The sequence below is a fragment of the Rosa rugosa genome, chromosome 6, assembly GCF_958449725.1.
Source record: "Rosa rugosa chromosome 6, drRosRugo1.1, whole genome shotgun sequence".
Classification (NCBI taxonomy): Eukaryota; Viridiplantae; Streptophyta; class Magnoliopsida; order Rosales; family Rosaceae; genus Rosa; species Rosa rugosa.
Window position 1 is genome coordinate 53,856,938 of NC_084825.1, and position 24,099 is coordinate 53,881,036.

A 24,099-nucleotide genomic window follows, 5' to 3' on the forward strand; every position below is an offset into this window, starting at 1 on the left:
GATTGAATCAAGCTCGGACAGAGTTTCTAAACTTTTGGGCCCATTTTGCCAAGTTATAGAAATTCCATTAATTACCTAACAAAGCTAAAATAAGAATTGAATATCTAAATATCATAACAATACAAGTTTTTTTCTGCTACATCACAAATCATAATCAACTAGACACACAGTCATTGCAACCAAACACTGAAATCAGTCGAACACTCCAATGCAAAGTTAAAAAAGAGAGATAAATTCATAAGAAAAGTCCAGTAGCCCAACAACCATTCACTTCTCCATTTAGCAATTGATGTGCTCGCCTACAACCTTAGCACCAGGTGAAGAGTGGATTCGTTTTGGATATTGTAGTCAGCAAGGGTGCGCCCCTCCTCGAGAAGCTTGCGATTCAAAAGCAGCCTTTGCTGGTCTGGGGGGATGCCTTCCTTGTCTCGGATTTTGGCTTTGACATTGTAAATGGTGTCAGAGCTTTCAACCTCAAGGGTTAGGATCTTTCCAGGGAGAGTCCTGACAAATATCTGCATTATCAATGCATTAGCGGTTTTAAAAACAGGAGGGGCATGAAAAATCCTCCAACGGCGATCGCTGTAACTCTCATCATGCAAATGAGGGCAGTCTTTAGTCATGTGCTCAAAATACTTGCTGCAGATAAGACAAAACATAGGAGATGCATAGAGAGGAGGTCCAACATCATCGTCACAGATATATTCTCGAGCCCACATATATCCCTTTGGTGTTCACCAAAAAAAAAAATAACAACATAAAAAACTGAGCCACATTCCATCGAACAATAAACCCCCAGAGTTACAAATATTAAAGAGGAGCAAACATGAATAGTTGATGAAAGACAATATGAAATTAATCGCGGCAGACATACCAGCAGAGACTACCCCATTACGACCATCTCCTCGATTCACCGCAACTCCATCTTGTCCCGGTTTCTTGATAAAGCTCATGGTTTTTTTTTTTTTTTTTTTAATTTGATCAAGCTCATGGTTAGAGCTCAGCGTTTCTTCGATTTGGGCTTGCACCAGAAACGAGTTTCTATTAGGAATTCGACCTAGAATCCTCTTAACAAGTATACAAGAATCTCTCACAAGAAGTTCTCGCACCTCTTAAGACCTCACTTGCTCTCTTTGTTTTAACGATTCAAGACTTGATCTACTACTACAACCTATGCCCCTATTTGTAGGTATCTGTTACGATCCCCAGGGTCGTAGCCGTGAAACGACATCGGTTGCAAAGGGAAGGAAAGGAAAACAAAGAGAAATTAAGCAAATGTCAAATTGACATATTCTTCAATGATGCTTACAACAATGCATCCCTATAATTTAAGCAACTGGGTGTAGAAACTACCTAGAACCCACTATCTGGACCACGGCCCAAAATGATAACATGTAACATGGCCCAACCAAGCCCACAAGACAAAATAGCCCATGATAAGAACAAGAATCCTAATAGTATCTAACCCGATCCCATAAGACATTGGAAAACTATTCCCAAAAGACATAGAAACCATTATCAAGTAAGATTATGTAAGCATGTAGGAAGCAATATCAAAACTCCTTTTTGATAAAGGATTAACAAATCCTTATCCTAGGTGAAATCGGATCCACGACCCAACAATTTCTTCTCTTCTTCTTTTTTCTCAAACGATATACAGATTCATATCTGTACAACTTCATTTTGCAAACTAAAGAAAGACAAATATATACACAGAATAAAGAACCATAACCCAAAGCAATGGCTCGGCCGAAAAATTGGGTAAGGTAATACTAGCTAAAATTCACGAAACTGCAGCATGATGTCTGTCTGGTCTACTGGTCTTGATAATAACTTAATTATCACCTGGAAGGAAGTTCTGATGCTTGACTACTAAGAGAATGATTTGATGAATTGGAAGGACCAATATCTTGAGAGGGTGTGCCACCCCACTTCAGCTCTGCATCAGATGGTTCAACCACATGGACTGACCCGTCAGTCATGCCAACTGCAATCTGGTTAGGCTCAGATGGATGAGCTGCTACAACCAGAGGATTGGAGGGGTTGCCACCGCTGCAAATGTACAAATTAGGTTCAGTATAGTAAGAGAAAAAGACAGAAGGAACAGGGTTTCTATTCAACAAAGAGCATAATACTTTGTGCTCACCTGAGAGAAAATGATGGTATATAAGCAGAAGGCACTATTCGACATCTGAGTCTTAAGCTATTAGCATCAAAAACTCCCACAGCACCGTCACAAAAAGTAGCATAAACAACCAAACCATCGCATGAATATATTGCACATGAGATGGGAGCAGCAAGTGCATCTTTGGGAGTCCACTGCCAATATACAGGAGAAGGAAGAAAGAAAAATCAAATTACACTAAAGACGTACAAATTTTTCTATTCTAAAAGATGATGGATTAAAATAAATAAGAGTTAATTACATATAAGTGCATCTTTGATTATTTTTTTAGCCATAAGGCCACCAACTAGTATTTTCCCTCATAAGGCCACTAGACTAAAAAATGTGTTATATTTTGGATATTAAAAACCAACATATTTACATAAATGCCACTAGAGTACAAAATCAACAATCATTCTCTCTCTCCTCTCCGGCGAGCTCTCCAGCCGATCTCCGGCGAACTCCGGCCAACTTCCGGCAGACCTCCGGCCAACTTCAGGCGAACTCTGGCGACCACAAAAGCTACTGTCACTAACACCAAAAGCTATTCTGATGAGATTCCTGGCCACCTCCGGCGAGGTCACAAAAGCTACTATCACTAGCAACAAAAGCTACTCTGGTGAGATTTCCGGCAACCTCCGGCGAGATAACAAAAGCTACTATCACCAACAATAAAAGCTACTCCTTACCAAAAAAACATATGCTCCCCAAAACGAAAAGTTACTATCCCCACCAACAAACCAAAAACTACTCTCATCAGCAACAAATGCTACTATCACCAACACCAGAAAAACTACTCTCACCAACACAAAAAACTACTCTCACCAACAACAAAAGTTACTGTCACCAACACCAACGAGCTACTCTCACTAACATTAGAAAGCTACTTTCACTAACATTAGAGAGCTACTAACATAGGTACAGAAAGCTACGATCACTATGATGGAAAACCATTATAATAGTTACAGAGAGCTACTGATTTGAAAAAAAAAATCTATTGACATTAGCTTGAAAATATACTAACATAGACACATAAAGCTACTATGATCACGATATTGAAATGTCACTAGAACAATTACACGGAGCTGCTAACTTGAAATAATGAAAATGAAAATAGAAGCTATTGACATCATGTTGAAAAAATACTAACATAGATATAGAAAGATACTATCACTATGTTGAAAAGCCGCTATAACAGTTATAGCGAGTTACTAACTGCAACAAATTAACATACAAGAAATGGTTCATTATTCATCAATCAAAATACATCACAACACCATCAGAAAACAGAATTCAACCACAAAACCATCCCCCCATCACACAAGAGCACAACTCTCTTTCTCACCCCTGCAAAATTCCACAACAGATGAATTCAAACAAATCCAAGCCCATTTATTCCAATAAATCACAATCAAATCAAACCAAACTAAACTAATTCTAATCATGCCGTCTAATTAATTTCAACAAAAATACCACAAGGATTTGGTCTCAACCTCAATAACTAAACCAAATACAATGACAATAACGAATGGAATTGAAAGGCTTATCACATTTCTTGGCCGGCGGTGTCCCAAATCTGGGCCTTGACAATCTAATCATTGGCGTGAATGCTCCGGGTGGCAAACTCGACACCGATGGTGGACTTAGACTCGAGGTTGAACTCATTGCGCATGAACCTGGACAACAAATCAGATTTGCCGAAGCTGGAATGGCCGATCAAGACGACCTTGAAGTGGTAGTCGTCGTCTGACCTGTAGGCCATGTCGAAAAGCCGGAGAGACTTTCCGGTTGGAGATGAAGAGGCCGCGGGCCTTGTCGTCGTTGCTGGAGAATCGGTGCTTGTTTAGGTTTCCGATGCAGGTGAGGTGGAGGAAGAGGCGATGGTGGCGGTGGAGGAAAGGTGCTGCCGGAGCCGAGCTAGATGGTGACGAAGGGAGCTGCCGGAGCCGAGGCGTGTGAGGCGTCTCAAGTCAAAATTGGAGATCTGAGTGAATCGGAGATGAGTAGAGAATCGTCTCCAGTGAGAGAATCAGAAAGAATCGGAGATGAGTAGAGAATCAGAGAGATCTGAGTTGGACTCCAGTGAGGTAGCTCCGATCGGAGCTTCTTCGTTGTCGTCATCGTCTTCAGGCATGGCGGCGCCGTTTCGAGGTTTTGTAAGCTTAGATCCATTAGAATCTCACCAGATCAGAGGCAGTGGTCGTCGGAATCGGGGCGGGGGGTGGCTGGGCTTTGGTCGGGTTTGTGTTGTGGTTCAATTGATGGTGACGATGATGAGAGATGGTGGCCGGAATTGATTCTTTCCGGTGATTGCAGAGGGAAGAGAAGAAGAAGAGAGATCGGGGAGAGAGAGAGAGAGAGAGAGAGAGAGAGAGAGAGAGAGAGAGAGAGAGAGAGAGAGAGAGAGAGAGAGAGAGAGAGAGAGAGAGAGAGAGAGAGAGAGAGAGAGAGAGAGAGAGGAGAGGGAATGAATTTCTGTTCATTTTGGCCGGATGATTATGGAGTTAGTGGAAGGGTAAAATTGTCAGGTTGAAAATAATTTAAAGCTACAAGTGGCCTTATGTATACAAGAAAACATTGGTGGCCTTATGGCTAATTTAAGTTTCAAATTGACACTTGTATGTAATTTTCTAAATAAATAAATCTCATTGTTCAAGACTTCAAGCATTTCTAGACAGATAAATTTTTACCGTAGTTAAACCTAAAAAAATTTGTAAATCGTTATATTACCGAGTAATGCTACATTGAAAATAAAAAAGTGCCTCACACAAGAGTAATATGTATCAGGCGTTGGCACAGATAAGTATCTTCTAACCAACTGTACACAAAAGTTCATTGCAAATAGCTCATTTCTAACTTCTAGAGTTGTTTGACCACCAAACCAATATTATCAACTTAATCTTAGCAATTCAAGATGAAATAGTAAGGACTGCACTCTCGTGGATAACTTACAGAGCGTAAACAATCAAGCTTGCTGTCATACACAGCAATTTGGCTTTCATGGGCAACCAATAGATGTGTGTGATCGTTATGAAACTGAATTTTTGTTTCTCCAACCAAAGGGGATTGCCGACCAGTTGGTGCTTGTATTAACGTTGTTTTCTTTTTCTCCCACCCAAAAATGCTCCACACACATAACTACAACCAAGTCATTTAGAGTAAATGAAAATATCAAGCAATTATAGTCTATGGAATCAAATATGAAACAAAATCCATTGAAATAAGATTTAACACTTCTTCTTTTTTTTTTTCCATTGAAGCAGTAACTCATCTTAATGGCAAAACATTTCATGTTTATAAGAAACTAAAATGTGCCCATTATAAGTAACTAACCACTAACCTGGGCATCAGCTCCTGAAGAAACCAGTATGTTAAGAGTTTGGGAAAACGCAAGGCCCATTATCCGATTCCGGTGACCCTTCAGTTTGGTTTCGACCTGTCAATTCCATCTGACATTTAGTTTTTCAAATAACCAGACAAAATGAACAAAATCTCAAAGACAACAAGAATATAGATATAGCCATGGGAGGGATCTTATCTTTACCTCATCAACCCTGATATTATATATTAAAATAGTAGAGTCCTCCATGCCAATAGCAATTATATTATTATTTTGAGGATGGAATGCCAGAAAAGTGGCAGCAGGAGGAGGAGACACAAATGTTTTCATGACCTGGAAAACAAACCCCAGGTTTAAGAAAGGTAATTAAATGAGATTGAATATAAGAGATATCAAATATAAATGTAGTGCAAAAATTATGCTACAGATATTTGTAGATGGTTCTAAAAGAAGCATTAATAGCATACCTTAAATGTCATCATGTTGAACAAAGAGACCTTACCGCCAGATGCAGACATCATGTAAGAATCATTTTTATATACAGCAATGCATGCAGTATATTCCTCAGCAGGCTTATTGTCATTTACATCATTAGCCATAAGAATTCCATTCCGAGGCTGCCACAACTGTGGAACAACAAATGCACTAGCCTGGAAGAAAATATCACAAGGTAGGAATCCATAAGAAACATAAACTAAATAACAGATAGCAATTCACTTAGGGAAGGACAGAGGACAGAGGGCAGAAGCCAGACCTTTCCTGATGGATTATTCCTGTCATCACGCGGCCATTTCCAAATCTTGTGAACAGCATTGGAGGCCAGCGCTAACAGAGCCAAGCCGTCATTGGTGTACATTAGTCTCACAACCTGCAATTTCCATTAATTACCGTCAATGTGGTGTTATAGAATCTGGAATCAAGGATGTAGATGACCTTGTTCTACAGCATATATGTATGCATACACTAATTTGTACCAGTTTTAGATGCAAAATCTTCAAAAGTATGTCCTCTAACTGAACAAAACTAAAGCAGAATTTGCTTTGTTTGGTATAAAACCCAAAGAAAAGAAAAGAAAAAAGCGTGGTTAATTAGAAGGTGAGTTTACACTGGTAGGGGAAAACAACGACCACCAAAATGAAAACTGAAGGGGTGGGTTTATTTACGAACTAGTTTTTGAAAGAGGATATATATATATTCTCCACACCTTTCCAGCTGTTTTAGAGTCGGGCAATCTTAAAGCTTTCATTTGAGAAGGATCCGCAATATCAGAAACTTTGCATCTCTTAATCTTGTCTATAACATCAGGGATCCCTGGTTTAACATCAACAAGCCCGCTGTTCTCCATATTACCCTGCAGTGAAAACCAATATAAATGCACTAACATAGGCAGCATTAAAAATTGCATGCCACAAAAACTTACCAGACTACTGACAGAAACAGCAGGTTGGATTCTATCAGCGCGTTCCAGGGTTGAAGCAACAGTGTTAGAAACATTCCCAATGGGGCCTACAACTGCATAGCCAATCAAAGGCTGCTAGACGAAATATAACAAACAGTAAGCAATAAAATTACCTAGCTGACAGAAATTAAATGTTGTCAGCATAGCACACACAATTGGCATGCATTGTAGCAAAGACTACCTTGGTGTTGATGGGCTCAGTAGTGCCTCGGTTTCTCTTCAAAGCTTTGCCCTCAAACATCCTTATCAAGCGTAAACCTAATACATCAAACATGTAGTTGCTCAGCATCACTGGTTGAATTCACTGACGGCTCTGGAATTTCATTTGATGGTATCTCCATTTACAGGAGCTACACCAATTTAAGAAAAAGAAAAAAAAATAATCTAAAACCAGATTTAGGCTGAAAATTAAATAACAACAACAGAGTTCCCTAATTCAAATAGCATCTACTACTAACCAGCGTTAATTTCAAGCTATACTAAATAAAATTTGAACAAGCTCATCCCCCTCCCTTTCCTTCCTTGATCTCAACCTTCTTCAAGGTCGACGGTTACAAAGAAGAAGCACAGTTTTGGAAGGTACACGTGTCCGTCTGCTCTTTCTTTTCTTGATGTTTCCATCAAGAAGAAGACTCCAAATGTCTCATGGGCCATCATCTTCGTGCTGTCAACATGTGTTCCATTGCTATTGGTCCAGATATTCTTCTTGTTCTCTCCGATAGATAAGATGCTGTTACCCAAGAATTGGGCCAACAAGCGCAAAGCCCATACAGGGTAAGCTCCGACAGCTCACGAGGGGAAAACTCTTTTTTGGTTAGAAAGTTCTTTTTTTCTTTTTCTCATTTTTATTTGGTGATTAAGGTGATAGGCTCCGCTGGCCCATGATGTTTGGTGAACTTGGCCTACTATTATTCGGGTTTCGAACTTTCGATAACTGAATTGGGCCTCATTTGCTTCCTTCTTTTTCTAACTTTTATTTGATGATTGAATTATCTAATTTATGAAAATTGCTTAAATTATCTAAGCAAGCTAAAAATTAAAAACTGAACATCTAAAGATAACAATACAAGTTCTTTCCTGCTACATCACAACTCATAATAAACCAGACACAAGTCATTGCAACCAAACACTGAAATCAGTCAATCACTCCAATGCAAAGTTTAACTGACAAAAAAAAAAAATACACCCAGTAACCATTCACTTTTCCATTTAGCCATTGATGTGCTCCGCCTGGCAACATTTTCAGAAACTCACAGGCTCCTATATAAACATTCAAAAATCAGAACTTTTAGGACAACAGAAGCTGATCCAAAATAGTAACATCATCAGAAACGAAAAGGAAAAAGTAAATTGATCAAACATTGGTAAAATCCAAAAGATCTATCCGTTAATTAAAAATGGAATTGTAATCAATAGCTTGAAAGTTGAAATCATACACACAAATTCAAATGAAACAATAAGTGAGAGAAGTGAGTTATACAGCTGGAAAAATAACACTACAATCATTTCCAGAATAAGTTTACTATGAAACCTGATACAATCAGTAATGGCAGTACACCCTCGACTTACAATAGAAGGCTAGCTACAGATTTCAATGAACAATACACACACACACACACACAATAAATTTGCAAAATACAAACATCTTTACACCCACCATGGATTTTAACAAAGCTCTCAACAACACCCAAAAAAGTAGGAAAAAAAATAAAAAAGAGAAAATTAAATCAATTGGGTTACTCGCAGAGTTGCGTATATTTAACTACAACGTTTACTGGAAGACTGGAAAAGTAGTCAGAGAATGCAGCCTTCTAACAATTATCAGTACCAAACTGCACCTTAGTTCACCATCAGTATACTGTATAGATGTAGAGGCTTGAAAGGAAGTTTTAATGACCAAAAATCAAGTACATGAAGTATACACGTGATCCTAAACAAAGGAATGTCCAACTAATCCTGAATAAGAAAACACACATCCAAAACTTAAAGAGGGCCAATTGAACTGCAATTCAATACGACTTTGTATTGCACAGCCTCAAAAGTTAGAACAATGACGGAGCTAAACTAAGATAAGATCAGGCGGTTCTATTGACACCAAGCACAGCTGAATTTGCATATGCAATGCTAGTTCATTCATGATCACAGTTATGCCTAAAGAATAAGAGGAGAAAGAACATGAAGCATACTATGAGTATCGACTAACCTGACTTTGAACTAGTAACACTGTTGCAGCACCCCCATTATTTTAGAACTTTTCAGCCATCGAAGGCTTTGGTCTGCACGCAGCTCCCAATGCATTAGTGGAGAATGAAGAAAATTCTGCAACCAATGTATCAGTGGGGAAAGGAGCATCTTCTGGATCTATTTCATCAATGAATCTCCTCTCTTCTAAAATCTCAGCGGCGGTTTTAACAACAAGAGGGGCATGAAAAACCTTCCAACGGCGATCGCTGTAACTCTCATCATGCAAATGAGGGCAGTCTTCAGTCATGTGCTCTAAAAACTTGCTGCAAATAACACAACACATAGGAACTGCACAGAGAGGACGTCCAACACCTTTGGTAGAGACATATAGGCGATCCCATACATATCCCTTTGGTAAGGGTCCAAAAGGAGCTGGCTGAACACATTCTTCTTGACCTGTTCACCAAAAAAATAACAACATAAAAAACTGAGCCACATTCCATTGAACAATAACGACAACCCCCCGCCAAAAAAAAAAGATCCTTGATTAAAGAGGATATCCAATATTACGACATATTAAAGAGGAGCAAACATGAATATTTGATGAAAGACGACATGAAATTAATCGCGGCATACATACCAGCAGAGACTACCCCATCACGACCATCTCCTCGATTCACCGCAACTCCATCCTGTCCCGGTTTCTTGATTAAGCTCATGGTTAAGGCTCAGCGTTTCGAGTTTCTTCTTTTTACTTCTCTTCTTTTGGACGAATGAGCGAAAATTTGGGGGTTGAGAACCTAAATAGTGAGAACAAGGACGGTGGATTCAGTTCTATTCGTCTTCGTCCATTTGGGCTTTGCGTTGTTAAATGGGGACCAGACCACTTGGAAAATCACAAGGGCCTGAAATCGGGAATGGCCGGGCCCAAATGTGTGTGTGTAAGACCGAATCAGAACCAAATGGAAAGTGTTTTTTTTTTCTTTTTTTTCCTTTTCTTTTCCCCGATATAGAAACCAAATTACAGCAAAGTTTGCTGTACTTGAGCACACCCGCCACCAAAGTACCAAACTGATCGTAGATTCTTCAGATTGTGCTAAGATAAGAAAGTGCAACATAATTTCTTATACTTCGTCTTATTCTAATTCTAGAGCAGGCAACCTTGTAAATTTTGGTAATTCTCATTGGCAATACCAAACTAAAAAGGCAAATTATTGTGTTTCCTTGTTTCTATAATCATATTGCTAAGCTATCCACATTTATAAACGAAAATAACTGAAATTTCTAGACTTACTTATAAAATTTGAAGGGCAAGAACTGAGATAAAAATTTGTTGGACAGTGCCAAATATGTTGATTTGGACGGGCCCGAGAAATAAACACGAACACGCTAACTTGTTATTGATGTCTAGTGAGAAAAACTTTCACTATAGAAGAAGAAGAATACACAAACAAGAATATCAGAATCTCTCACTCTCACCTCTTAAGACAACACTTGCTCTCTCTCACTTTTGATGATCCAAGACTTGATCAATTACTACAACCTATGCCCCTATTTGTTGGCATCTAATCCGATCCCGTAAGACATTAGAAACTTATTTTCAATAAGTACATAAATCATTACCAAATAAGATTACGTAAGCAGGTAGGTGGAATTGCATTGATCATTCTCCATTGCAGCCCATCTATGCCATCACGAATTGCATTGGTCATCGTTACCAAAGATCAATGGTCTAATCAGGAGCGGAACCAGGAATTGTATCTTGGGGGGGGTCCAGTTATAAACTAAATTCGCACGTATAACAGTAATTTTGGTAGTCTTTTTATTTTGGAAAATTAAAAGAGTTCTCTAACCAAAACTACCCTATCATGTAAAGTATTTCATCATTAAGAAAAATTTATTGAATATGTCCTATAACCACAAATAAATATTCAACCGTAAAAAAACGAAATTCATTTTAACGCCAAAAAAAACTTAGAAATTAATAGCAAATCAAATATGATTATTGTTTGCTTTTTTCTCTTTAAACTTTCCTTTCAAACCCTAAGCAACGGTGGGGAAGTTTACTGTACTTGGAACATTTCATATATTTTGGTCTGACTAACCAACCAAAATAAGTTTCCTCTTTTTGTTCAGTTTTAACTTATGTAGGATTACATTGTGAAGCTGTGGGCTGAGATTTTTTTTAGGGGGGGGGGGGATGTCCAATCATTTGAATAAACACAGTTCTCCTCGTCTTATATGGTTATATTAGCTAGTAAAACTGAATATGCAATAATAGTAGGGGGGGTGCAGACCCCTGCAGGCCTTTACACAGTTCCGCCCCTGGGTCTAATCAACGTGGCCGTTCCTTGGTGGTAATATTCCCACTCCCTCCCCGCCATGAACGGGAGGAAATTAGCTGTCCCTAAATTCCCTATTCCAACTGTCCCACAAATAGTAATTTGACACGTGTTATCTCTTCTAGCAAGAGCTAACACCGTTAGATATTAGTTATAAAAAAATTATAAAAAAAATAATAAAAAAAACAAGAACTTGCAAAAGCAGCAAAACCCATCAAAAACAATCAACCCAGCCTCTGCATTTTGCTGTTGAATTCATCTTACTAAACCAGCTTAATTTCAGGCTATACTGAATATAAAATTTGAAATCTGGTCCTTCAACGAGCTCACCTGCCCCCCTTTCTCCCTCTCAACCTTCTTCAAGGTCGACGGTTGCAAAGAAGAAGCACAGTTTTGCTATGTTCACGTGTCCGTCTCGCTAGTGTTCTTCCGCCCACCTTTCTTGGGTACTCATTTTCTATCAAGAAAAAAACTCCAAATGTCTCATGGGCCATCATCTTCATGGTTGTCAACATGTGTGCCTTTGGTACTGATCCAGATATTCTTCTTCTTCTTTCCAATAGGAGATAAGATGTTGTTAATGAAGCATTGGGAAGTTCTTTTTTGTTTTTCTCATTTTTTATTTGGTGATTGAGGTGATAGGCTCTGTTGGCCCATAATGTTTGGTGAACTGAGCCCACTATTCTTCAGGTTTTGATAACTGAATTGGGCCTGTTTTGCTTCCTTCTTTTCCTAACTTTTATTTGGTGATTGAAGCGATAAGCTCCGCTGGCCAATTACGTTTGGTGAACTAGGACATCTATTTTGAAAACCTAAGTAGGGATGGCAAAAGTCCCCAGCGGGGCGGAGCTCCATTGGATACCCGCCCCTAATGGGGGGAGAATTCCGGGACAAATGGGGAATGAGGAAGGGGATCTCCAATCCCCGCTATCTAAGATTGGGGATGGGGCGGAGATGGTATTGTGATCCCCATCCCCAAACCCGCCCCAATAATATATACATATATTTAACTTATATATATTTTAATTTATTTTTCATAATATAAATCATAAATATATACATTTACTACTTTTTTTAATGGTGTTTTGACTTTTGAACTGACTAAATTATGATTTATGAATTTAATCTTGTTTTAAATTTATTTGTTGTAGATTTTGAATTTAAAAAAGGCAATATGAGAAAAAATTATTTTATTTATTAAATTCTTATTGGGGATTTGAGACGGGTTTGGAGGCTTAGTCCCCAGTGGGGATGGGGACGGGGAATCCCCAATATATTTTTATTGGGGATGGGGGTAGAGAATGACCCCGGGGATGGGGATGGTATTGTGATCCATTGCCATTGCAAAACGTAAGTGAGGTTAATCTACTTCTTTCTTTTGCTCACTTAATTCGGTGATTGAGGTGATAAGCTCTGTTAGCTCATAACTTGGTGAACTGGGCCTTCTCTTATGTTTTGCTTTACAAAATTGGACATACTCTTGTTTCAAACAATTGTGATTGAGGTGATATGCTTCCTCTCGGTAAGATTAATAGATTATTATTATCAGTATGTACAGCCCACCTTTTCTTCCTCCAAACCTCTTTTTTCACTCACCAAAAAATAAAAAATAAAACCAAAAAACCTCTTTTATCACCAAACAAATAAAGCTGTCAAAACAACCATAGAATGTAACAAGCTCAGTTATAAACAATAATTCACTCCAAAAACCATCAACTCTGTATTAAAAAGAAAGGACAAAAATAATAATAATAAAATACTGACTATCATGGTAGACATCCAACTAGACCTGTAAATTGACCGGATTTAGATCAAATCAACCTAAATCCAAATCCGTTTACTTAAAAAAAAATTCGATCCAAACTCTCTCCGTTAACTCGGCGGATAATTGATAGCTCGATCCAAATCCGTATCCGCCGGATTAACGGATACCCGATCCGCTAATCCGACCCGTTTATAATTTCAAATATTTCAAAATTTTAAATAGTAATATTAAATTTATACCATGATACCTCATAAAATATTAATAAAATATTAAAACAACATGAAAAGTATCACCAAAAGTAGAATTACATTATCAAAATTCATAATGCTTCTTGGAATCAGTGGGGAAAGGAGCATCTTCTGGATCTATTTCATCAATGAAGCTCTCTTCTAAAATATCAGCCGCGGTTTTAACAACAAAAGGGGCATGAAAAACCTTCCAACGGCGATCGCTGTAACTCTCATCATGCAAATGAGGGCAGTCTTCAGTCATGTGCTCTAAAAACTTGCTGCAAATAATACAACACATAGGAACTGCACAGAGAGGACGTCCAACACCGCTGGTAGAGACAGATAGGCGATCCCATACATATCCCTTTGGTAAGGGTCCAAAAGGAGCTGGCTGAACACATTCTTCTTGACCTGTTCACCAAAAAAAAATAACAACATAAAAAACTGAGCCACATTCCATTGAACAATAACGACCCCACAAAAAAAAAAAAAAAAAAAAAAAAGATCCTTGATTAAAGAGGATATCCAATATTACGACATATTAAAGAGGAGCAAACAAGAATATTTTATGAAAGACGATATCTTCCAAAGCAGTAAAATCAATCTGAAACATTTGCACCATTAATTCTTCTTCTGATTAAGCCAGTAGCCACCAGTCAACCTATATGAACATTTTTTTAGGTCTAAAACCTCTAAGAAACATATCACCTCTAAGCAAAATAAGATTAAATAACTCGAGCATGGGTGTTGATCAAGAGAGCATCTCAACGCAAAAAAAAAAAAAAAAAAAAAAAGCAGGAATGAATGCCAAGTAATTTCCAGCTGCTTAGAGGATACATAAGCTACCCACATGGTATGATGCTCGACATACATCTTAACTCTGACACCAGTATATGAGCATATCGCACAAACACTTGTTATATGACTTTTCTATTCTAGATTTCATTCAAATGCGGCAACAAAATAAAGCACTACAAAGAACAATCCGATTCTTTTGATGATACTCAAATTCGCTTTGAGAGACCCAGAAACACAAATTTGGTTAGAGAAACAATGAAGCAGCAATTTGTTACTCTACAAATTCCACCAGAAAAGTATACGTATCGAATAAAATTTGCAGTACAGGAAACACATACAATAGCTATCAATTTATAGTACAGAAAAAGAATCCATACATAAAATTCAGGTAAAAACTGAAAAATTAAAACAAAACCCTAAAAAGCGATATGAAATTAATCGCGGCATACATACCAGCAGAGACTACCCCATCGCGACCATCTCCTCGATTCACCGCAACTCCATCCCATCCCGGTTTCTTGATTAAGCTCATGGTTAAGGCTCAGCGTTTCGAGTTTCTTCTCTTTACTTCCCTTCTTTTGGACCAATAAGCGAAAATTTGGGGGTTGAACTAAATAGTGAGAACAAGGACGGTGGATTCAGTTTCGTCCATTTGGGCTTTGCGTTGTTAAATGGGGACCAGACCACTTGGAAAATCACAAGGGCCTGAAATCGGGAATGGCCGGGCCCAAATGTGTGTGTGTAAGACTGAATCAGACCCAAATGGAAAGTGTTTTTTTTTTCCTTTTCTTTTCCCCAATATGGAAACCAAATTACAGCCAAGAACCCTGAGCACACCCGCCACCAAACTGATCGTAGATTCTTCAGTTTGTGCTAAGATAAGAAATACGTGCAACATAAGGCTCAAATTTTCTAGAGCAGACAACCTTGTAAACTTTGGTAATACTCATTGGCAATACCAAACTAAAAAGGCAAATTATTGTGCTTCCTTGTTTCTATAATCATATTGCTAAGCTATCCACATATAAAACTGAAATTTCTAGACTTACTTATAAAATTTGAAGGGCCCGAACTTAGATACAAATTTGTTGGACATGCCCAAATATGTTGATTTGGACGGGCCCGAGAAATAAACACGAACACTCTAACTTGTTATTGATGTCTAGTGAGAAAAACTCTATCTCTGTCTCCGAACTGCTCGGGTTTCACTATAGAAGAAGAAGAATACACAAACAAGAATATAAGAATCTCTCACTCTCACATCTTAAAACAACACTTGCTCTCTCTCTCTTTTGATGATCCAAGACTTGATCAACTACTACAACCTATTCCCCTATTTGTTGGCATCTAATCCAATCCCGTAAGACATTAGAAACTTATTTTCAATAAGCACATAAATCATTTCCAAATAAGATTACGTAAGCAGGTAGGTGGAATTGCATTGATCATTCTTCATTGCGGCCCATCTATGCCATCACGAATTGCATTGGTCATCGTCACCAAAGATCAATGGTCTAATCAACATGGCCATTCCTTGGTGGTAATATTCCCACTCCCTCCCCGCCATGAACGGGAGGAAATTAGCTGTCCCTAAATTCCCTATTCCAACTCTGTCCCACAAATAGTAATTTGACACGTGTTATCTCTTCTAGCAAGAGCTAACACCGTTAGATATCAGTTATAAAAAAAAATTATAAAAAAAAAACAAGAACTTGCAAAAGCAGCAAAACCCATCAAAAACAATCAACCCAGCCTCTGTATTTTGCTGTTGAATTCATCTTTCTAAACCAGCTTAATTTCAGGCTATACTAAATATAAAATTTGAAATATGGTCCTTCAACAGGCTCCCCTGCCTCCCCTTACTCCCTCTCAACCTTCTTCAAGGTCGTCGGTTGCAAAGAAGAAGCACAGTTTTGCTATGTACACGTGTCCGTCTCGCTAGTGTTCTTCCAGCCACCTTTCTTGGGTACTCATTTTCGATCAAGAAAAAAACTCCAAATGTCTCATGGGCCATCATCTTCATGGTTGTCAACATCTGTGCCTTTGGTATTGGTCCAGATATTCTTCTTCTTCTTTCCGATAGGAGACAAGATGCTGTTAATGAAGCATTGGGCCTGAAGTGCCAAGCCCATACATGATAAGCTCTGACAGCCCAGGAGGGGCAAACTCTTTTTTTGTCTGGAAGTTCTTTTTTGTTTTTCTCATTTTTTATTTGGTGATTGAGGTGATAGGCTCTGCTGGCCCATAATGTTTGGTGAACTGAGCCCACTATTCTTCTGGTTTTGATAACTGAATTGGGCCTTTTTTTTTCTTCCTTCTTTTCCTAACTTTTATTTGGTGATTGAAGCGATAAGCTCTGCCCATTATGTTTGGTGAACTTGGACTTCTATTTTGAAAACCTCAGTGAGGTTATTCTACTTCTTTCTTTTGCTCACTTTAGGCTGCGTTTGGGGGGGGGGGGGGGGGGGAGGGGGGCTTTTTAGCTCCCCCGCTTATAAGCAGAAGATGGAGAAGCGTTTGGTAACCCAGCTTCTTCTAAAAGCTGCTGCGGCTTCCGTCGAAAAGCAGAAGCGGCCTCACCCCTCCTTTTAAAAGCCAGAAGCCAGGATATCACTGTAGCGCTGGTGACTGTAGATTAATGAAGTTTCGAAAATACCGGTCTGGGGGGGGGGGGGGGGCTTTTTAGCTCCCCCGCTTATAAGCAGAAGATGGAGAAGCGTTTGGTAACCCAGCTTCTTCTAAAAGCTGCTGCGGCTTCCGTCGAAAAGCAGAAGCGGCCTCACCCCTCCTTTTAAAAGCCAGAAGCCAGGATATCACTGTAGCGCTGGTGACTGTAGATTAATGAAGTTTCGAAAATCACCGGTTGGGGGGGGGGGGGGCTTTTTAGCTCCCCCGCTTATAAGCAGAAGATGGAGAAGCGTTTGGTAACCCAGCTTCTTCTAAAAGCTGCTGCGGCTTCCGTCGAAAAGCAGAAGCGGCCTCACCCCTCCTTTTAAAAGCCAGAAGCCAGGATATCACTGTAGCGCTGGTGACCGTAGATTAATGAAGTTTCGAAAATACCGGTCTCTATCCTCCCTTGGTTGAAGCAATTACTCGATTGCCATGAAACCCTTCCTTCTATCCTAGTCGCTGCATCAATCTTTCTCCCTCTCATCACAGACGCGGCATCAAACACACCCTCCCTCTGACGCCGCCTCAGCCTCTCATCACGATTTCGGGTTGGAAGTCGAAGGCTCAATCAAGGATGCTTGGCAATTTGATTCAGGTTTTTTTTTTTATCTATTTCATGATAAATTTATGTGATTTTGGTGAAAAGGAAGTATCAATTTTGTTCTGGGTTTTGGATATGAGTGGTAGATTGTGATTTGTAGCACACATATATACTGGGTGTTGTGATGTACATATATTTAGAACTATTTAGAACCAATTTCGGGGATTTGGTCAATTCAATTTGCCTATGATTTGAGTACTGCCAGCATCCTTGTATCATTGGATAGCTGTAATGGGTTGAGTTTGATTTTGTTTTGGTGAATTTTCTGGACCCTTTTAACTTGTGTTGATTGGTGTTGATCTCCTTTTGACTTAGTAGAAGTTGAACATGTGTCAGCAATGTAACTTTGAGATTGAATTCTGTTGTGTTCTGGGCTGTAGGCTTAATGTTTGATCTGTATTACTTGCCCATTGCTCTTGTATCACTTTGATACATGTGTGTTTGTATTTTTAACCAGGGCCGGTCCTGAGATTGTAGAGGCCTGAGGCGAATATATACATTTTTTTTTCCTTATCAAATTATTTTTTATTTAATTTAGTAATTATATAATGATAACAGCGAAAAGAAACATATAGTATTTATGTTATATAAGTACTTCAAAGATATATGACTCGAGAACAGGTCTGTACGAAAAAAAAAAAATTTAATTCAAAAATATACAAAAAACTTAAGAAAATATATGCAAAAATGTCATTAGTGGGATTCAAACTCATGCTGAAAAATACCCCTAAAAGGCAGCCTTGCCACTACTCTAATTTATAACATTGGTGATTTAGGCGCATAGTTTATATATATTATATAATATTTATTGAAAGTCAGAGCTATGAGGCCCCCAGAAGCTGGTGGCCTGAGACGGTTGCCTCAGTGGGCAGCCCTGAGGGCCGGCTCTGTTTTTAACTACAACAGATCACTTCAGCTTGGTAAAGATTTGATAGTCACCCGGTTTGGTTTTGAAATACAATGATCATTGTTTTGTGTTGGGTTATATTTTCATATTCAATCTTGATATAATCTGAGTTAAAGGTTTTAAGAAAGTTGTTGTTTGGAAAGATGAGATTTTTACACAAGAAATATGAGATTAATGTATGCCTTGCTTCTTTAGAACAATCCTTTTCTAAACATTGAGATAGTAATAAAATATATGCAAGGCTCTGAAGTTGGTCTTTATGAACTGGCAGAACTGCCATGTGTTTTGACAGATGCATGGTTTAAACACTTTTCTTCTAGTTTGGTTGAAGTAAAATTAGGGTTTAGGAAACGACCAACATTCTTATGTCAAACATTCGAATCATGCTTGAGAATAAAGAATACATGCACTACTCTGTCTTCCTAGATGTGACTCATGAAGATGAGAGTTGACTTCACATGAAAGTATTAGAATCTGCAGGAAATTGATAATCATATTCCTAAACAGACTTTGATAAAAGCTTAGTACTTATTTAGGTGGAACTAATTTGAACCATAATGGAAAGGTTTCTGTATAGTTTCCCAAATTGGATGCTATATGTTTTGAAAATAATTATGCAGTGCATGAATCATCCTTCTTATGTTACTGGGCAGTGACTATCTTTTCTTGTTGCTTATTTTTATGATCATACAGGTGTTCTGGGTTAATGGAATATTACAGATGCATTGTTTTCTCCTATATCAGTTACTATTTAACTTCAGTATAGCCTTTTTCACCTCTATCTGAATGACAGAGTGGATGAAACTCATTTAATCATACTGGGTTTTACAACTTGCATATATAACATTCATCACAATGATAGGCATTTGATACTTTGCATTATCCTTTACACTTTTTCTGTGTATTGTTTCTTCTCTAATTATATGGCTCGCTTGATTGCATGATTGATTCCTTAAAAGGCAGTTTGAGTCTTCGAGATTCTCACATCTTCTATGTCTATTTGCAGATATTGTACTGAAGCTGATGTCTCACAAGCTTCAGGAGAAAACAATGAGTTTCACCCCAGAAAGGTCTTATGATTATTGAATAATGTCTTAGACATTCTCTAATGTACATCAATATGTAATTTTGTGAATTTCATGTATTGCTTTGGTGAAGATGTATGAACTTGACGTTAAATAGTAATTTTTCTCTTTTGTTAGCGTTTTTCACTTTTTCTTTTGTCAAAAATAACTACTAAAAAGTCTGTCATGCAAATTCCATATGATCACGATGATTTATAAAAATTGATAGTTCAAAAAATAAAAAAAAAGTGTATAGACATAATAAATATTAAACTAGCCATAACAAGAGCACACTTCAACTACATTATATTATCAAACAATTAAGGCAATAATCTCTCATGTTCAATTTGGTCATTCTACAAACAAAAAGCACAAGCTAGTTTGAGTTTACCAAACACTTTGCCACTGCTTTTTCCACTGATAGCACTTATAAAAAGCCAGTTTACCAAACACTCAGCTGCTTTGCCTTTCAGCCACTTATTCTCAGAAATAAGCAGAAGCCAGCTTTTCTGAAAAGCCCAGCCATACCAAATATAGCCTTAATTCGGTGATTGAGGTGATAAGCTCTGTTGGCTCATAACTTGGTGAACTGGGCCTGCTCTTATGTTTTGCTTTACAAAATTGGACATACTCTTGTTTCAAACAATTGTGATTGAGGTGATATGCTTGCTCTCGGTAAGATTATTATTATTCAGTATGTACAGCCCACCTTTTCTTCCTCCAAACCTCTTTTTTCACTCACAAAAAAATAAAAAATAAAACCAAAAAACCTCTTTTATCACCAAACAAATAAAACTGTCAAAGCAACCATAGAATGTAACAAGCTTAGTTATAAACAATAATTCACTCCAAAAACCATCAACACTGTATTAAAAAGAAAGGACAAAACAACACTCGTAAGAAGTAGAGAACGCGCCTCACGCGCCTGAGAAAAAAGCAAAAGCAAAGAGAGCTCCCTCCCGGCCGAACGCCGCCGCCGCTTCGGCCGCTGCGTTCCGGTCCGGGAGAGGATGGTGGTTCCGGCTAGCAGCAGGGTTCAATGGCAACGACTCGGTCCGGGATCCGAGAGAGGTTGTTCGAACTTGGAGAGGGCAGATCGATCTAGATCTGTTCTGGTTTCGGGGGCGAGCACAGGGGTCTGCAGGCGTGATTCTGTGTTGTTTCTGGAGCAGTTGGAGTGGCTCTGGGACACGGATGGCCGGCGGCGAACCATGGAGGCTCAGGAGGCAGTTTCGATCTGGGTTCGGGTGGAACTGGGTCCGATCTGGGTTTGGGGATGGACGGGGGTCTGCAGGTGTGCTTCTGTGTTGTTTCTGAGGCAGTTGGAGTGGCTCTGGGACACGGATGGCCGGCGGCGAACCGTGGAAGCTCTGCGGCAACTGGGGGCTGGGGGACGGTCGCTGCGATCCCGATCTGGTCGGTTCTGGATCGGGTTTTGGGCACCGATCGGGTTGAAGAATGGCCTGCACAGTGTCGTGGTAATACGGCGGTGCAGGGTTACTGCGCGGCGGCGTCGGTCTACTCGGGGGCGGTCTGGTACCGGCGGTTGCAGATCGATGCTTGCTTGGTGGGCTTCTGCTTTGGGCCTCTGGGAGAGATGGTGGATGGGCCGGGCTTCGGCTGTTTGGCTTTGCTGCTGTTTTTTATTTTATGTTTGTTTTATCTCTGTTTGTTGCTTTGTTTGTATAGTTGTTTGCTGTTTGTGGGTTGCTTTGCGCATGCTGCGCGAAATAAGTCCCTGCATTCGTTGTGTAGGGATCGTTGGGCTTTTTGCCCGTGGGTGCACTCTTTGTGCCTTGTCTGCTCTAGGGTGGCGGCGAGTTCCTTGCTTTGTCAAATGGTCGCTGCCTCCTAGTGGCAGGGTGAGACTTCTTGCCACTGGATGGAGATTCAAGTGGCAACATGATAGGAAAACTGGTAGTATGGAAATTACGCTTTGCTGCATTAAAGTTGCAGATCGAGTAATCTTTCCGTTGTGTCACCGCTGGGAAGCAAATAGAACCGTCTGTCGCGCGTTCTTTGCTAGCTGGTGTGGATTGGAGTACAAGTTTTTAATTGAGTCGTCTCATGAATTTTTTTCTGGATGTACTCTAGTTGCATATTGTAATCTGGGGTTTAGGCACAATGTCCCCCGGCCCTTGTATTCTCCGGTTTCATTAATGAAGGCTTGAGGGCAGCCGCACCTGCCCTTGTTCAAAAAAAAAAAAAAAGACAAAAATAATAATAATAAAATACTGACTAACATGGTAGACAGCCAAAAAAACATAATTGAGCGAAAATTCGGGGTTGAGCGCCTAAATTGTGAGAACAAAGAAGGCAAATTCAGCTTCCCTACGTGTTCGTCGCTCAGGTCGCCACGTGGCATTATTCAAGTTGCTTTGGTTTTATGTGGGTTTAGAAATTGTGGCTTTATGTGATTAAACGGGTACCACGGACCATGGACCACGGCCTGTTCCTGGATTTTCGGGCCCTTTTTCCTAATTTATGCAAATTGCTTAAATTATCTAAGCAAGCTAAAAATTAAAAACTGAATATCTAAAGATCATAACAATACAAGTTCTTTCCCTGCTACATCACAACTCATAATAAACCAGACACAAGTCATTGCAACCAAACACTGAAATCAGTCAATCTCTCCAATGCAAAGTTTAACTGACCAAAAAAAAAAAATACACCCTGTAACCATTCACTTCTCCATTTGGCCATTGATATGTGCTCCGCCTGGCAACATTTTCAGAAACTCATAGGCTCCTATATAAACATTCAAAAATCAGAACTTTTAGGAGAACAGAAGCTGATCCAAAATAGTAACATCATCAGAAACGAAAAGGAAAAAGTACATTGATCGAACATTGGTAAAATCCAAGAGATCTATCCGTTAATTAAAAATACAAACATCTTTACACCCACCATGGATTTTAACAAAGCTCTCAACAACACCCAAAAAAGAAGGAAAAAGAAAAAAAAAAGAGAAAATTAAATCAATTGGGTTACTCGCAGAGTTGCGTATATTTAACTACAATGTTTACTGGAAGACTGGAAAAGTAGTCAGAGAATGCATCCTTCTAACAATTATCAGTACCAAACTGCACCTTAGTTCACCATCAGTATAATAGATGTAGAGGCTTGAAAGGAAGTTTTAATGACCAAAAATCAAGTACATGAAGTATACACGTGATCCTAAACAAAGGAATGTCCAACTAATCCGGAACAAACTTAAGAAAACTCACATCCAAAACTTAAAGAGGGACAATTGAACTGCAATTCAATACGACTTTGTATTGCACAGCCTCAAAAGTTAGAACAATGACGGAGCTAAACTAAGATAAGATCAGACAGTTCTATTGACACCAAGCACAGCTGAATTTGAATATGCAGTGCTAGTTCATTCATGATCACAGTTATGCCTAAAGAATAAGAGGAGAAAGAACATGAAGCATACTATGAGCATCGACTAACCTGACTTTGAACTAGTTACACTGTTGCAGCATCCCCAATATTTGAGAACTTTTCAGCCATCGAAGGCTTTGGTCTGCACGCAGCTCCCAATGCATCAGTGGGGAAAGGAGAATCTTCTGGATCAATTTCATCAATGAATCTCCTCTCTTCTAAAATCTCAGCGGCGGTTTTAACAACAAGAGGGGCACGAAAAACCTTCCAACGGCGATCGCTGTAACTCTCATCATGCAAATGAGGGCAGTCTTTAGTCATGTGCTCAAGAAACTTGCTGCAAATAACACAAAACATAGGAGCTGCACAGAGAGGACGTCCAACACCGCTGGTAGAGACATATAGGCGATCCCATACATATCCCTTTGGTAAGGGTCCAAAGGGAGCTGGCTGAACACATTCTTCTCGACCTGTTCACCAAAAAAATAACAACATAAAAAACTGAGCCACATTCCATTGAACAATAACGACAACCCCCCGCCAAAAAAAAAAGATCCTTGATTAAAGAGGATATCCAATATTACGACATATTAAAGAGGAGCAAACATGAATATTTGATGAAAGACGACATGAAATTAATCGCGGCATACATACCAGCAGAGACTACCCCATCACGACCATCTCCTCGATTCACCGCAACTCCATCCTGTCCCGGTTTCTTGATTAAGCTCATGCTTAACCGTTTCTGAGTTTCTTCTCTTTACTTCTCTTCTTTTGGACGAATGAGCGAAAATTTGGGGGTTGATAGTGAGAACAAGGACGGTGGATTCAGTTTCTATTCGTCTTCGTCCATTTGGGCTTTGCGTTGTTAAATGGGGACCAGACCACTTGGAAAATGACAAGGGCCTGAAATCAGGAATGGCCGGGCCCAAATGTGTGTGTGTAAGACTGAATCAGACCCAAATGGAAAGTGGTTTTTTTTTTTTTTTTCCCTTTCTTTTCGCCAATATAGACACCAAATTACAGCATAGAACCCTGAGCACACCCGCCACCAAACTCATCGTAGATTCTTCAGATTGTGCTAAGATAAGAAAAACGTGCAACATAATTTCTTATACTTCGTCTTATTCTAATTCTAGAGCAGGCAACCTTGTAAACTTTGGTAATACTCATTGGCAATACCAA

At 39.2% G+C, this 24,099-nt stretch overlaps 2 protein-coding genes and 1 long non-coding RNA gene across 9 annotated transcripts; 1 reads left to right on the forward strand and 2 right to left on the reverse strand.

Annotated features, from left to right (window-relative positions):
* Positions 1-1,548: 1,548 nt before the first annotated feature.
* On the reverse strand, positions 1,549-23,726 carry LOC133713742 (protein TOPLESS-RELATED PROTEIN 2-like). Of its 7 annotated transcripts, none has more exons than XM_062139779.1 (13): positions 9,788-9,940; positions 9,167-9,603; positions 7,422-8,223; positions 7,145-7,221; positions 6,925-7,016; positions 6,709-6,838; positions 6,259-6,372; positions 5,972-6,154; positions 5,709-5,837; positions 5,505-5,600; positions 5,117-5,302; positions 2,147-2,319; positions 1,549-2,052 (listed from the first exon to the last, which is right to left on the reverse strand). In XM_062139779.1, the coding sequence occupies exons 5-13, from the start codon at positions 6,996-6,998 to the stop codon at positions 1,842-1,844; spliced, it is 1,296 nt and encodes a 431-aa protein (XP_061995763.1). In that variant the 5' UTR covers positions 6,999-7,016; positions 7,145-7,221; positions 7,422-8,223; positions 9,167-9,603; positions 9,788-9,940; the 3' UTR covers positions 1,549-1,841. The 7 variants fall into 7 exon arrangements, with proteins under 7 accessions (XP_061995763.1, XP_061995762.1, XP_061995761.1 ...); XM_062139778.1 differs by having other exon boundaries at positions 1,550-2,052; positions 6,925-7,035; XM_062139777.1 differs by having other exon boundaries at positions 1,550-2,052; positions 6,925-7,038.
* On the reverse strand, positions 13,482-14,884 carry LOC133713745 (uncharacterized). Its single transcript, XM_062139782.1, has 2 exons — positions 14,736-14,884; positions 13,482-13,895 (listed from the first exon to the last, which is right to left on the reverse strand). Exons 1-2 carry the CDS (start codon positions 14,812-14,814, stop codon positions 13,567-13,569), a joined length of 408 nt encoding a protein of 135 aa, XP_061995766.1. The 5' UTR covers positions 14,815-14,884; the 3' UTR covers positions 13,482-13,566.
* On the forward strand, positions 17,027-19,671 carry LOC133713746 (uncharacterized). The gene is made up of 2 exons (XR_009848229.1): positions 17,027-17,547; positions 19,467-19,671. It is a non-coding gene; the product is annotated as an uncharacterized LOC133713746 (long non-coding RNA).
* Positions 23,727-24,099: the final 373 nt, after the last annotated feature.